At 39.5% G+C, this 16,423-nt stretch overlaps 1 protein-coding gene and 1 pseudogene across 5 annotated transcripts in view; both read right to left on the minus strand.

Annotated features, from left to right (window-relative positions):
- Window positions 1–1,340: 1,340 nt before the first annotated feature.
- LOC104867911 lies at window positions 1,341–3,028 on the minus strand (annotated as a pseudogene).
- Window positions 3,029–6,238: 3,210 nt separating this feature from the next.
- The window catches only part of Pld1 (phospholipase D1), a 202,076-nt gene continuing 191,891 nt past the window's right edge, over window positions 6,239–16,423 (minus strand). For all 5 annotated transcript variants that reach the window (XM_010632405.3, XM_019208708.2, XM_033762519.1 and 2 more), the window contains 2 exons: window positions 11,579–11,696; window positions 6,239–9,948 (listed from right to left, as the gene is read on the minus strand). In XM_010632405.3, the coding sequence (XP_010630707.1) occupies window positions 9,724–9,948; window positions 11,579–11,696 (343 nt within the window). In that variant the 3' untranslated portion in view covers window positions 6,239–9,723. The remainder of the gene's footprint in view (window positions 9,949–11,578; window positions 11,697–16,423) is intronic.

The raw sequence follows: 16,423 nt of genomic DNA on the forward strand, positions 1-16,423 counted from the left end.
TATCACATATTTTTAAATTGAGTTTATTGGTACATTCTAGGCATACAGTACAGTTACATTCATTATTGGGATCTTGTACCTTTACATGATAGGTCTTGTTTCTCATTTTTTCCCCTTGTCCCTGCCCTCCCTTCACCCCCCTCCCTTCTCCATTTACAAACACTTTATTTCCATCTTTTCATTTTCCTCTGTTGATGGATACTTAGGTTAATTTCATATCTCAGCTATTTTGAGTAATGCTGCAGTAAACCCAAGAATACAAATATCTCTTGGCATACTGATTTCATTTCCTTGTATATAAAGTATACTCAGAAGTGAGATTGCTGGACTATATGGTAATTCTTTACTTTTTTGAAGAACTGACATATATAATGCTTCTCATAATGGATGAACTATTACCATAAATTAAAAGCTGGTTCTGTCTAGCACTGTTGATGCCCAGCTACATAAACCTTCATTCATCTGTGCCCACAGAAGGCAATTTCCCTTGTGTTGGTAGGTTTGCTCTTGATAGGTTCCACTCTGCTATTCTATTCCTTCTTTCTGACTCAGATATGTGAGGAAGCTCCAGAGATGATGAGGATTTGACACCGCATTTGGATGGTCTCAGTCTCAGTCTCTCAAATCCCCAGAGATTCCATGGCATTGAATCTTGTTGCCATCACTGATTGCTTGCTTTGTGTTTTGTTTGGTTGTTTTGGTTTGGTTTGGCTTTCTGCCATATTGGGGATTGAACACAGGGCCTTCACATTGAACTACATCCCCAGCCTTTTTAATTTTTATTTAAGACAGATACTGATAAGTCACTAAATTACACAGGCTAGGCTAGACCTGATGATTCTCCTGCCTCAGCCTCCCATGTGCTGGGATTACAGGCATGTAGCACAACACCTGGCTGGATAACTTTTTTTTTTTTAACGAATGACTACCTATTCATCTTTGGAAATCTTGACAAAGAGAAGGGTGAGAGGAGGCTTGGTCCAGTGTCTAAGCGTTTCTGAGTGAGTCTGCATTAGTGCATGAACTCTACCTGTGCCTGTCCATCAACTGGACACAGTAGTTTCCTAAGAACCAGCCCCATCCTCGGGAAAGCATCGCAGCTCAGAAAGGAAAGGCCTTCCAGGTTGGCCTATTTCCAAGGCCCTCAGCACAGTCAATAAATAGAGTAGATTCTGAACCAGCCTTGGAAGGAGAGGTTATACGAAGGGCAGGGTTAGTTGCCCAGGGATTCAAAGATTCTCCTGCTCTTCTCCAACATGGAAATAAATAAATAGACGTTAAACTCAGAAGCAGGGTTTTTTTTTTAACAGGGGAACCCTCCCCTTAGAGTCAGTAATTAAATCTCATTAAAAACAAATGATCCCTGGCTCCTGCCCCTACCAGCATGTACAAAATCACAGAATGAGGTGAAGGGCTATCCTGCCTGGGGTACACAGTACTCAGCCCTGAAGGGTCCTGGACAATTTGCGTGACTGATGGTGGTTTCTTCACTGAGTAGGAGGAGTCTGGGACCCCCGAACATCAGAAAGTGACTCTTTCCCAGAAATAACCTCCCAGTAGCTGCCAAACATCCAGGTCCCAGATATGAAGGCATTGGAGAAGCTGGGTCCAAGTGGTGAAGTGGTGAAGTCATCATCTTTTTCTATTTCAATGAAAGCCGTGTACATGTGGCTCTCAGTGTCCAGAAGGAAGGAATCTTCACAAGGGGACTTGATGTGGTCCAGAACTTTGGCTTCACTGAGTAGCCTGTGAATTTCTACTTCATAAATATCTCTCTTTAAACGGTCTGCATTTTAAAGCTGGACATGTGGAACTGGGTAGAACTTGTACTTCTTGAAGAAGGTCTTATGGAAATATCCACTCATGTTTAGGCCCACAGTACCAAAGAGGTGGGACTGGGAGATATCTTGGAGACATCTGAGATGGTGCACTCTTGAGCAGGATGTTGTTTGAGCAACAACATCCATATGTACTAATCCCAGAACTTTTCAGATGTGTGCTATTTTGGCTCAAGCTCCTCCTTGGATAAGGATTTTCAAAGCACCCAGACCAGACCAGCTCAGACATGGTCTTTACACATAGTGCTTGCATATAGTCTTTACTCTAGTGCTTGGTCCTCAGTTATGTGTTCAAATCGCTGGTCATCCCAGGAAGAGATGCAGTACAGGCTGTCATCCTTCTTCAACAGGAGAGTGGATTGGTGCGGGAAACTGGAAAAACCACAGCAATGCCCAGGTCCTCCTACAGAACCACAGTACATTTGGCCCCTGAAAACAGATCGAAACAGGCAGTAAGAATGACCCTGTAGAGCTCAGACACTCAAGCTTTCTTCATACTGTGGGCTGGATGCCCCCAGGCCAAAAAATGCTGCCATGTCCACTCATTCCTTATAGTAGCCATCAGTGAAAACTTATCATCTGTAGAGACACCCCCTGAGCTGAGCGGAGAGAGTGCAACATCCTATATGGGTAATTGGGTTGATTGATGCAATGATAGCCACAGATATTGAGGACCTTCTATTGTCTGGGAGTGGATCAGGATTGACCTTGATGAGTGTGGGGATCTTGCAGCTGCACACACTCCTGTAGCCCTCGACTTTGCTGCAGAAACACAAGCAGCAGCAGTTCAGCTCTGTGATTCTTCCACCAAGCAGGGGCACATCTGTCTTTGGCAGAATTGGGTCACCCTAGGAGGATAGGAGAGGCAACTTAGAATGCTTCTCCCCGAGGACAGGATTTCCTTTCTGTGCCAGGAAGGCCCAGGTGTCCCACCAGCAGGGCATCTGGCCTCACTGTCCAGCTTCCTTAACAAAGCCTTGGCCACCAAGTCTTTGAGGTAGAAGGTGAGAAGAAGCCCTCATCTTTGACAGTACAGTTGAGCACTTGGCTAGGAGCCCTCATGTTAAGGAATAGCACGATGGCTGAAGCTTCACTAGCTGGGGATGTGTGCCGTGCCATCACGTGGCCTGTGGGATGGCTGAGGACAATAACATGGGTATCTGCTCCCAGGCCTCATCCTCCAGCACTGTGGTTTATACTGACATAGCCCTTCCTTGTTTGGCTTTACCCACTGTCTCTCCCATGTGCCTCCGTGGATTGAATCCTAATAAAACTACCTTTGCTCAAGTCATTGTTTTAGGGCTTGCTTTGGAGGCACCCAAATAAAGCACTGGAAAGAGATAATTAAATTCCAAGATGTTTAAAACCCAACCTTTTTTCCACTATCCCACAACGTTTTCCTCCCTCCCGCTCTTCCACTCTTTTCCAACTCCCTGTAACAGAACAAGCTATAAAACTCACGCAGTTGGTGCAGGATCCCACTTGCCTAACATCTTACTGGTTGCTCCACCATCTGAGAACCTGGCTGAGAATGAGTTTTCGTGGTTCACAACCCCTGTATGTTTTTTTTCTTTCCTTTCCATAGTCAGTTTAGATTTGCCCTTTCTAGCTCAGGCAATGCTACAGCCCAATCATATCTCTTTTTGCTCCCTCTTGGCAGATACTCAACAATCTCCCTCACTGCCCCCCACCATTTTTTCCACATTTACTCATTTCCTCCACCAACTGTCTATCATGTATCTGGTATGTACGGAATGTATTAAGTACTGGGGGTAACCTGATACATGAGCCAGCTGTCACGCCAGCTCAGGGTTTACTTTAGCAGGCACTATACATGGTATGGGAATGCCATGAGAATAACAGCTTCCTGGGGAGGTACCCAGAAAGCGGTGACACTTGGGGAGGTCAAAGGCTTTTTAGCAGGAGGAAAAAATAGCCTTTGTGAAAGCCTAGGACAAAGGAATGAACAAGGCAGACTCAGCATTGCATATAGGAAGAGTGGCAGATGGGAGAGATTTAGCTGTAAAGTTAAAGAAGGACCAGACTATAAAGAAATTTGTAAAACTTTACTGGGACTACGGCCTATAAACAGTCTTTTAAAGGGACTAAATTGGAGAGGAGAGCAGGTTTGCATTCAAAAATTTGTTTCTGACTGCAATGAATGGATTTGGGAGGGAACAAACTTGGCAGTTAAACTGGTTAAGCCAGATAAGGTGATGGTGAATGAGGTGAAGGGTGGAGACTGTGGTGACCTGGACAGCACATGCCCATGTGAATGCGATACTGTTCATCTGCGATAGGAATTGATGCTCCTAGATATTTTCCACAGAAGTCAGAAAATCAAAGTTTTATGTAAAATTCACCGATGGGGGGGTTGGTTTAGCAGGGATGGAACTCACCTAAAGGTGAGCACTTCTGAGGCAGGTGGCGGCGCCACTGAGCTAAACCCCCAGCCCAAAGCCAACAGCTTTTATATCTGACAGCTAATTTACAATGCTAGACAGCATTGTGGTCCAGGTGAACACACCTATGTGCTAGATGCAACTTGTGAGCGTCAAACTTACAAACTTTGCACCAGATAACAATGCTTAAAGTTAACAGAAACTCCCATTCTCCAAATAAAGGGATTTCACGAATTTATTCTGTCTCTTAGGCTTGTGAGGCATCAGTTTCGATTTTTGGTTAATGTTTCTGGTATAGGAAAACAACCATGGAAAGATAATAGGAATTCAGATAAAAACATCTGGTACCATGGACCCTTGACTTATGAACTTCATCGGTTCCTGACCTGCGGGCTGGTTGTAACTCAGCAAATGAATCTTCCATTAATGTAATTAACCCAAGATGTTTGTTTTTCAGGCTAGTTGTAACTTGAGTGTCAACTGTATTTTCTCCCAAGACACCTTTATTTGTTCTTTGCTGCTTATAACCTCTACCTGTAAATTGCTACCATTTGATTACTGCCTTGTTTTCTGCTGCTAGAACTGAAACCACAGACTGGATAATTTATAAAGAATAGAAATGAATTATTGACTCAGTTCTGGAGACTGAGAAGTCCAAAGGCACAATGCTAGCATATGGGAAGGGAAAGCAGACAAACTGGTGACAGGAAGAGAAAAATCAGGCTGAACTCTATTAGGAGTCCATTCCTAACCCACTCCTGAGATCGCAGCATTAATCCATTCATGAGGGCCAAGACCTGGTGACCCAATCACCTCTTGAAGGTCCTATCTCTTACAATGGAAATTAAATCAATATTGTCAACATTGTTACAATGGAAATTAAATGTCACCATGAGATTAGGAAGGAACGCTCAAACCATAGCAATTGTTTTTGCTATTTGCCAGGCATTGCACTTTTACTTAGGTTTCTCATGCCCTTATTGTCATGAGTTTGCAGACCTCAGAGAGGTTCATCTGCTCAGGAAGAGCCCATTGCTGGCCACTGGCAGGGTTGAGTTTTAGGTGAGCTCAGTCAGTGAGCATCAGGGCATGTTTGGCTCTCTGAGCAGCAGAGAACAAGCTGTAGAGCTATTTAAAGAACTCAAATGTCTAACAAAGCCACTAAGAGTAGCTATTGTTATCATTGTTACTGATAGTGCTAATGTTATTCTTCGGTTCCTACTCTGGTGTCCTCGGAGAACAGTGTTTACCATATTCTAGGATTTGCTGTTTTCACCCACCTGGGAGAATGCCCACACTTGCATCCAGCTGCCCCTTGTTTCAGGTAATTTTGTGAGTGGGAATCCTGTCCATTAGCTAAAATCTCAGCACCAAGAAGGTGGCAAACCCAGGCTGACATGTTCACTGATGCACCTCCAGCACCCCAGCAGGGCCTTGCTGAATACGTGCTTATTCAATGCCATATCAGTCTTTTAGAAGAAATTTGCTTGATAACGGTATCATTGCACTTCACCTGTGGGAGGGGCCCAGGGAGATGGAGCACAATGATTTGGGTACAAGAGGATGCCATAGGCATACAGTGCCGATTCCATTTCAGAAAGAGCACAATGGCTCCAAAAATCCCATATGTACAATGAGGGAGACTGTTGATTTCACAATTCTGATCGCCCAGTTAATGAATGTTTGTATCTCAAGAAAGAAAAGCAGCTAAAGAACCAGGTATAGAAAGCAGTGATTGTGAAGCAAAGAAAGAATACATGTATTATTTCCAACACTTCATAGAAGAAAAATTCAGGGAAAGAGAGTTTCTTGATTTCACAATTCTCGTTCTGGATATAAACACTCAGGCCTCTCCATCCTCATTTATGTAACGCTTCAGTTACACACATTTCCAACCATTTTTATTTATGAATGTTCAGCTGGAGAAGCCGACCACATCTTTCCAGAACGAGAAGCCATGTGATTTTCCTTCCAGAAAGGGACTTGGCTATGGTCTTGGGGTAAACAGATTGTAGAAATTTGGGCCCTAGGTTAGGGAGACTCGACAACCCTTCTGATGGAGGAAATCAAAACTTTCCTTAATCTATGTTTGTGGTGCTCTGTCTGAATATTCTCCAGAAGAAAGATCAGCAAGATTTCTCTTAATGATAGTACTTTAAGATATGTGGGTATGGCTGTGTTCTAATAATACTTTATTCATAAAAAATGAAAGCCAATTTTAATTTGCAAAATATCTACCATAGAGAGGAAGCTATGACCCTAGTTCTTTGTCATGAGGATGGGCTCCTCATAAGGGATTAGTGGCTTTACATGAAGAAACAGTAAAGGGTTTGCTAGAAACAGACCATGTGGGCATCCTGGTCTCAGACTTCGAACTTCCACAATAAGGAAAATACATTTTTGCCATTTAAGCCACTCAGTCTGTAGTATCTTGAATGGCAGTTGAACAGGCTAATGAGAGGCCTATATATTTTTCAGGAAAAATTTTTTCTTCGTTAAAACAGTTTTTGCAAAATAAGCAGTTGCTCCGATTAAAAGTAGAAATGGAAAGAATAAAAAATGAGGAGTTACAGAAAGGAGCACAGGTTCTTTATTAAATATACATAAAAATCTGTTCTTCATCTCACATCCACGAAATGATTTCTCAGCTTGCTGCTGCCATTTAAAAGACTGTTCAGTCATGACACCATCACCCAAGTTCTTGCATAAGAAATTAGCTGTCCATATTCTGCGTGCCTACGGACAAAATTTTCTTCCAAAGAAATTTTGAAACAGTATTTTGTTTCACAACATGCCACAGGATTATCTAGTGATCAGCCCTCCACAACCCTCTATGATGTGTCACAGCTAAAATTAAGAACTTCCCGCAGAAGCCTGAGTCATGGCCTGACCCCTGACCTGAAGATATAATTATGCTAGAACTGCTCATCCTTAGATCTCCTCTAATGAATAACTTTTCCAGGCCACGACCACTTTCTACCCTTCACTTATTGTAATAATAGAATTTTTTCTTCTTAGAAACAAAAATTATTGCAGATATTTTCAGGATATCAGGTATAGTATTTATAGGTATTTCAAAAGGTTAGTCAGTTTGAAATGTTAAACAATATATAATAGCTTTTCAAGGTTTTGCATGACGTATTTTAGTTACCAGACATTTCAATGTTAAGATACATCGTTTGAACTTCCAGTAAATATTAACAGTGTCCAGCCATGATAAGTAATTAGGTCACACAGTACACTGCATGCCCATATTCCACATAATTCTTGCAGAATGTTGCACTTTGTAAACTGCTACTGCATAAGAAACAACTACTGCTCTGAATTTTCCATAAGATCCCTCCACATCAACTTTGTTTTTGGTGTTTTTTTTGTGTTTTTTTTTTCCAGATTAAGAATCTTGCCTCTGAGAAGTAGAAAAACTTGCAAGAGAAATCACCAGTAAGTAATTTCTGGCCTGAGGCTCAGCAAGTTTTTCTTTTCATTAGTCCTCTCCTCTGTATTCATTCCACAGACATTGAATCTCCTATGAACCCTCTGGGGTCACACTATGAACAATATACAGTGAAATCCCTGCCTTGTGGCACTTCCTTCCTACTGGATAGAGACAGGCAGTATTGAAAACAGCTTAAAGGTAACCTGTCTGGGATTTATTTCCTGCATATCCTCATGTCTGGGCAATGATGAAGTAGAGAGGCCAACCACAGACCGCAGCAATTTTTCTAGTCCTAGTTCTGCCATTTATATATTATGGGTTTAAGTAAGTCCTTCATCCAAAATGAGCCTCAGTTTCTTCACCTATACAATGAGGAGGGGTTGGATTAAAAGACTTACTAAGGGAAAAGGTCCTTTTAGGCCCTTTTATTTTTCATGTTTTTATAAGAACAATCTGCACAAAGCCAAGGGCCAAATTGTTCATTGTTCTAAGGTTTGCAGAATATTTTAAAATAAAAGAATCCTTTAGGTATATTCCACATACACTCAGGATCTCAAAGTCCAGTCTAAATTTTCATCAATATAAAATGTCTCCTTTACAACAGCTACGTAATTAAGTCATTTTACCATCTTCAGCCATATGAAAGATAAGTTATTTATTAATAAAAACTACTCATTCCCAGAGATACTTACAAAGTTTCTCCTCATTTATCTAGCTGTGAAATCCTCTCAGGTGTGACACTCTCTCTTCTACTAGTATGTATCACTGACTCTGTGGTCCTTTTTCTGGCCTGCATATTAGCTCGTGAAACTAGAGATTGGGTGCTTGCTTTGAGGAACCCCAAGAGGATTCTGTCCCAGTGACCCATCCATGTGTGTAATTCCTGTACCCGTACTCTGTTTATTGCTCCCAGGCCTCTTGGGAACCCTCTTTAGCTCTTCAGGCTATAAGGGTACCCTAGCTTCTTTGGAAACCCTGGTGGAATATTAATGTATATTTAATAAGGCACGTGAAACAGCATATATTTTATAATCATTTTTTCTTAAACATAATAACACAGTGAATGTCAAATAAGGTTAGACTCATTAACTTGGCAGGAATTATGAAACCTTTGATTCTCTTGAAAGGCAAATTGCATTCACTTATTTGACTATGAAATGATGAAATTCAAATTCCAATCAATCAGGGATGACAAAAATTTCACAGGACTATAATAAGGAGTCTTATCAGGTGCAGATTCCCACTGACCCTGGAGGTTTCTGAAGGATGTACACTTCCTCTAAGTTTTATCTGTGTGCTGTATAATCAAAGAATCAGGTATCCTACACGTTTTCAAATTTGATCAGTTGGGCTCTTTTACAGGACACATCTTGGCAATGCTTTGGGGAACCAAGTGAAATCTGGCCTTCAGTACTGGAATTTAAGATACAGCATTAACGTTATCAGAACACTGGCTGCTGAGCAGACTAAAGTCTGTTCTGTCCCTACAGAAACTGGAAAGAAACACTGACCACATCCTTGGTTGGGTGAACACAGCTACTGCAGGACCAGCTGGGCAAGTGCAGCCCTTTAACCTGGAGGAAAGTTGAGGCAGCTCCACAGCATCTTCTAGCAATAAAGGGTATCTCAAGCAGTGCTGTATGAACTAAATGATGAGGGCAAATTATGCAATGGCTGGATAAGTGGAGGTCAGAGAAGAGGAAGAACTTTTGGCAACCTGGATCACAGTTACACATAAATTATTAGCAAAGGAAATGGATTTTAGTATATACCATGGAATTTGCTTATGTTTCAAGATTTGAGTAAATGCTACTAACAAGAACGCAGCCCCCTTTTACAAGGATAGGTGGGAGGAATTATATAGCCTTGTTGATGTTCAGTGTCCTTACATCAGTATGACCACAGACTTTTGCAGCCATTCCAAAGGGTCCATGTGTTGGACCTGAGAGTGCTTCGGACTGGATCTGGCTGTGAGGTGCCCTGGAAGTCACTGCCTGCATTGTGGGCTTCAAGGGAGAAGTCTTTGTGCTGCAGACAAGTATATCTCTTAAGTCCAAACCTCCATGGGCACTATGGCTTCTTTGGTTCCAACAGAAGGCAGAAGGCTTTCTTCAGACAAGAAGTAAAAGGGGAATTGCACCAAGAATCCACGGATCTTTTTTAGTTCTTCCTCAGCTCTATTGGGATCTTCCTTTGCTAGTATGGGCTTGTTTATAAAGTCTCTCAGCTGCATTAAATTGTGTACTTCATCATTGGGGAGGCACCGGAACACCTGATTAAAAAACAAATTGGAACTTGCGTGATTAGTTTAAGAGAAAGCATATGCCCTATATTAAAAAAAATATTCATTCCAACGGACAGTTTGTTTTATGAAACACATTAGTTTTATGTTAAAGCAGAGACTTAAGAGTTCCTGCTCTTACTTGCCAAAAAATGACTATTAGATTTGCTTCCACTAAAAAAAATCATAGCTAGATCCTTACATCTCATCAACATAGGTCATCAAGTGCAGAATAAAATCAAATCACAGGCATGGACTTTCATTGATGTTACCCTACATTAAGGTTAATTTTTTGGATAACAATCATCCCTGAATTTCACTGGAGTTTTTGGTCTAAGAGAAAACTTGCCTTATTATATTTTCTCTGACTTTTCATGTTGAAAGATATTCACATCTATACCTCTATTTAGTGTTGCAATTGTTAATTTAGTGCTACAATTACTAACATAACAGTTTGAGAATTCAAAATGAGTTTGGGACATAAAACTTCATCTCTGTGTATTTCAGCATGTATTTCTTTAGAGTAAAGATATGTATCTATATAATCACAATGCCATTTCCATACATAAGAAATTTTCTTACGATAGAATTCATGTTCAGATTCATCCTGTTATCTTCAAAGAGTCTTTTATCACTGCCACTATTCAGACCCAAGTAAGGCTGTGTAGTGCATTTGTAAAATTATATTTTAGAAGACTCCATATATATGATCTATTTGATCATGGCCTTGAGTCCTCAGTATGAAGTAAAGCAATGTAAAGATTGTCATGTTTTATCAAGAAAGATTAGCGCCTCCATGATAGAAAGGACTCTGAAAGTCAGGAAGACAAACACACTCCTATCCCACCTTCTCAGAGATGATCAACTAGTCACAGCCTGAATATTGTCCATGATGCGAAGCTAACTACTTCATGAAGTAACTGTTTCACTCTCACGCAATGCTTAGCTCTTACACATTTTTTATTGTAATGATGGATAGAACTTACCAGGAGAAGCTTTTGCTAATCAATGCATCAAAGCTGGGCTTAAAACTTTTTTTCTAAACTTAGAGCCAACCAAAAAAGGACAGGTCTTGTTATTGAAAAAGTCATCATTAAGATGAATACTATTGCAATAGCATGCTTTGGTGTGCTAAAATACATTTAAGAGATTACTTATATCTTCATAACCCCTCTAATGAATATTCCTCCCAGTATACAGGGAGGGAAGGAAGGCTCAGAGAGCCAAGTTACTATACATAAAATTATATCACTAGCTACTGAGTGAGCTGGGTTGATCCCAGGTCTGACTCATGTTTGGATCTGACCTGTCTTTGTCATTAAACATATTCAAAGGCAGGGTAAGGATGCTCGTGTCGAGATCCCTGACCACGACAGATGAGAAGACAGGATGTCACCAGAGCCTCTTCTATACTGTAATCCATGATGCTTTTTGATCTTTGCTTTTTAATGTTTGCCAAGAAGTATTTTTTACAATCGGGGGGCACACTGTCTCTTTTATACTCATTAGGAATATATGAGAATCAGACACTCATATATCAATAAAATACAGGAATAATGATGTGCTTTTTGAGAAGCAATTCAACAGAAAATGGTGGCAGGTAGAAATAAGCAAACCTCACCTTATCGTAAATTGTAGCATTTCGAGCTGCCGTTGAAACCCACACCTCCTTGAAGAATTTGTCACTCACTGGATCCTGAAGGTCCTCACTTGAGTCAGACAGATAGCCAAGGACAACCCTGAAATACAAAATACCCTCCAAATTGAGTAACCGAGATAAAGAAGTTTGGTGATTGCTTTGTTTCTAACGGTAACAGTAATTCAGAGCTCAACCATAGAAGTAAGAAAATTTTTTAAAATAAAAAACATTAAAAATAGTTTCATTATCTATCTACCCACCTATCTTCTTTCTATCTATTCATCTAATCTTCTAAGTAGCAAAACAAAACAAAATTTATAACCTGTTTCTTTGCTGTTTTAACTGTTACCAAAAATACCCTAATTTTCTTCTAAGAGTATCTTTATAATTTGACCCAAGTTTGTCAAAACCCTAGAAGATAGTATTAGCACTCAAAGCTTGTGCCAGAAATTGCGCCAAGCCCTATCCAAAAACTATCTCGCTAAATTCTCATGAACTCATTGAAAAATCAACTTTTTCACTTTACAGATAAAGGAAGTAAAGCACAGAGAAGTGAAAAATCTTGTTCAAGGTCATACAGTTGGTAAGTATTAGCGCTGGGTCCACAACCAGGGCTGAACCTGCGCTCTTAGTCATGGTCCTTCCTCGCTGCCTCCCTTCTTTCCCTCTCTCCGTTCCTTTTTCCCTTCTTTTCTTCCCTCCCTTCCTTCCTTCCCCACTGCCCTCTCCTATGGTGAACTATGGTGAACTCTTGAAAAATATGAAGTTCTTTTGGGTAGCTAAAGGTGATGAGTGAGACAAAAAAATGAAGAAATACTCATTCCTGGAAGGAATTAATTGTAATTGTTATAAATACAGGATACGCTTTCAGAGCATAAGTTGGGTGCTGTTGGGGAGAATTTTCCCTCCTCTGCATATTTACCTCACTCCACCTAACATTTTTTATGATTCAGCGCAAGATCAGCTCTATAAAATTTTTTATACTTCCTATCTTTTTATACTCATATTTCCATCAATAATAGGTGTTTTCAACTTTTTTTCCAAATACTTCCTAAATGTTTCAGTTTTATTATAGAACCTCCACTTTTTAGGAAGTCTTATTTTTGGTATATGTGCTGCCAAAGCAAGCACTAGGCAGTCTTGTTTTTAACAGGCCCATCTCTAACTTCTAGAATGCAGATTCCTTGTCCTAGCTACTCTCACATCCTTAGAATGCCTAGCATAAAAGAGACCACATACCAGATATTATCTGAATTACTCATAGCTCGACAGGAGACTAGAAATAACAAGAAATCATCAGAAAAAGCAAGACCAGTTTTAGAGATCATATTTGAAAAGTACAATGACTCTTGGTATTGCAGAAGTCTGTAGGATTAAAAAGCACTATCACCTTTACCCTGTGAGGTGGGAAGGCAAGGAAGACGGTTCACATTTTGTAGATAAAAAGCTAATGTTTGAAGACATACTAATAATCGAGCTACAATACAAATGGAATACAAAGCATGTTTCTCACATGCCTTGTAGGTTCAAAGAATAGCGAAAAGGCCTGTGTTACCTGAAAAGCGCAAAGGGAAAATAAGATTTATACACTAAGTGAACTATAGACTCACCATAGACATTGGCCAGAAGAGAACAGGATCTAACTGAAATGTTAAAATGTAGTTGGTCCATTGAGACTAAACTGTGAAAACAAGGTTTAAAACATGGAGACCAGTTAGGAGCCACTGTGGTGATCTAGATGAGACAGGATGGTGGTTCTCGTCTGGGTGGAAATGAAGGTGAAGACAGAGAAAGGTGTGAAAAAAAGTCAGGAGTCAAGGATGACTGACAAGTTTCTGTCTGGAGTACTGGGAGAGTATAGCTGCCATTGGCTATGATAGGGAATGCCGTGGGTGTAGCCAGTTTGCTGGAGAAGAGCAGGGATTCCATTTTGAACCCACTGAGACATCTGGTAAACATCCAAGTAGCAATGCTGAGCAGGCAGTTGGTCAAGTGGACTCTGGGAGAGAAGGCTTGACTGCAATATATGCTCATAAAACCATATGTTCTTTATTGGGTTCACAAGAGGAGTGAGTGTAATGATAAAAGGACCTAGAATACCCTAATAGTAGGGAAGTGAAGCAGCCCTCAAGACTGAAGAAGAGACAAAGGATGTGACAACCTGTGACCGCACAGATAAGCCTGTCAAGGGGAACTGTCGAATTCAAATTAAAATTAACCACTGGGTTTAATTATATAGATATCAGTGTACTGTTATTCTCTTTATATATGAGTAAATGTAGATTTACATCATTATTTTTTAATGGCTGCAAAGTTTCCCAGCCTATGAAATTTAGGTAATCAATTACTTTATTATGAACAATTCTGAGGTCCCCAATTTTTCTATATTATGAACAGTGCAACAAGGAACATAATTTATTCACCACATATTATGTTTTGTGAATTTGCATGATTATTTCATCAGGAAAAATTCTAGAATTAAAACTTGAGGGGTCAAAGAATATGTACATTTATTCTGAAAAGGGTGGACTGAACTGTACACTCTCTGCTAGGCATTTCTCCGCAGTTGCCTCCAACATTATCAGCTCATGAAAAATCTCAACCAGTACTATAGGGATAAAAGGCAGCTCATTTAATTTTAATCCACACATTTTTCTGGTATATAAATTCTTCAGTGGGGCTGGCACCATGGGTTTACCAGGATTCTTTTTTGTTTGTTTGTTTGGCACCGGGGATCAAACTCAGGACCTTACACTTACAAGGCAGGCACTGGAACCACTGGGCTAAATCCCCGGCCCAGTACCAGGATTCTTGATTGTTGTAACCTCTGAAAACAGCATCTCTAACTTTAAAACATTCCTCATCCAGACTAAATGGGAATAACATTTTTTTTTAATTTAAGAATTCAAGGGTTAATGTTTGTATTTAGATGCTATCTGCTAATGGAGACCCAAAGCAAAGTTTTATTGTACCACATGTGAAGGACAGTGTAGGTTATGGCAATAAGTCAGTTATATGAACACCTTTGATTTGGGTCAGGTTTAAGCTGCTGAAAACTGATCAAAAGAGTATTTCTCTGACTTTGCTTTCAAATTTGAAAAAAAAGATGAGATGATGTTTCCACCAAGCTATTGAGATGTTTTTGTAGAAATCAGTTTTAGTAAGTCCGTAACAGGCAACATTTAGCAACCTATTATTTTTCCTGTCAGTTTTTAATTACAAAAACAAAATGAAAATGCATACTAAGGATATTATGAAGTCCTACAGATATTATTTTGAGGACTGAGGTTTGAAGGAAAGCTACTCTGATTAGATGTTGATGTGTATAATGAATATTTAGAATATTATTGAATATTTAGCTTTTTATGCATTACACAAAGTGGGAAGGTAGAAAAACGATAGAAAACTATTTCTGTTCTTCCCATTCATCATGTCTATCGGTTTAAATGATTCTGAGCTCTACTTGCATGTATAATGGTTTCTGTTGAGTGATGGTTATATCTGAAAAGTTTTGATAATTTTCCAGGACTTAATGAACAGTTGGGCTCACAGTTTGTGACAGTGCAGTACCTTGGTAGTTGATCCTGTCTCCATTTAGAATTGATTTCACATTGAAATGTGTCTCTTGATTTCCTTAAAAAAAATAGCCCAGATGGAAAATGGATTGAAGTTGCATTTTTAAAGTAAGAAAATGGCTGTGCTCTAGGCCACAATAGTTATCTTCGGGAACATTGTGTTATAAGGAGAAGCTAAAATTGACATGAGGTTTCTGTGGTGCTTTTTAATGTATTATCTGTGTTTGCCATTGGGGTAAAGGGAAAGTAATTGTTCAAAAACAACTGCCTCTTTGAGACAGTGTGGAATTTATCAGGAGAAATAAAGCACCTAGAAACAAACTTACCATGAAACATAAAGGATCAGCATAAAAGGAAAAAGAAACTGAGTTCCTTACTGTAGAATAGTCCCCCTTTAATGAAAACATTGACGCTTTACTGAAGAATAAAAAATCTGAGTCAATTGAAGCTCATACCTTCTTCTTCAGTAGGGTGACTAATGTCACAAAGATGTCAAGTACATTTATACTGATCTATAAATCAGCTACAAGGCTAACTTTAAAAATAACTAAGAATGATTTGAGAGAACTTGAGTAAATAATTCTAAAGTTCATAGAGAAGAATGAATATTTAAAGCTATCCAAGATTGTTCTCAAAAAGGTACCAAAGTGAGGGAGTAGTGTGGCAAAAAGCAGTATTAAAATAATGAAAACACCACCACACTGATATGCAAGCAAACAGTTTCAGTGCGAGATAAACTGAGACTGGAGGAAGTCAGCATATGGTTGTTCCATGTATCGAAAAGAAGCAAAGCAGAATAGACAGGTAAAGGCTGCAATTGTATATGACACAGCTCTGGATCCGCTGGTTAATCAGAGGAAAAAATTTAGACCCTCTAACTCATTTCTAGCATTAAAATAACTGCACAGGTTAAATGCAAAGGTAAAGTCAAACAAGTACTGTATTAGAAAAATACAGGTAAATGTTTGATCTCGAGCTGAGGAAGCTATGCCAATTACGTAGAAAAGGGGGAGGGAACAAAAATTGATAGGTTTGGTAATAATACTTGAGAAATTTCCCTCAAATACTCTATTAAATAAGATTAAAAGGAAATTGATCAACCATATTTACATGTAAACATATACAGCATCCTAAATACAGTATCTAAAGTACTTATAAGTCATTAACTGAAAGTTAAACACCCCAACATACTGAGCAAAGGACATGAGTAGGCTAATAAATGCTTTTCTTTTTTTTTTTTTTTTTTTTTTGT

This window comes from Fukomys damarensis, unplaced genomic scaffold (assembly GCF_012274545.1).
Source record: "Fukomys damarensis isolate Sample0158 unplaced genomic scaffold, DMR_v1.0_HiC HiC_scaffold_12, whole genome shotgun sequence".
In the NCBI taxonomy this organism is placed as follows: Eukaryota; Metazoa; Chordata; class Mammalia; order Rodentia; family Bathyergidae; genus Fukomys; species Fukomys damarensis.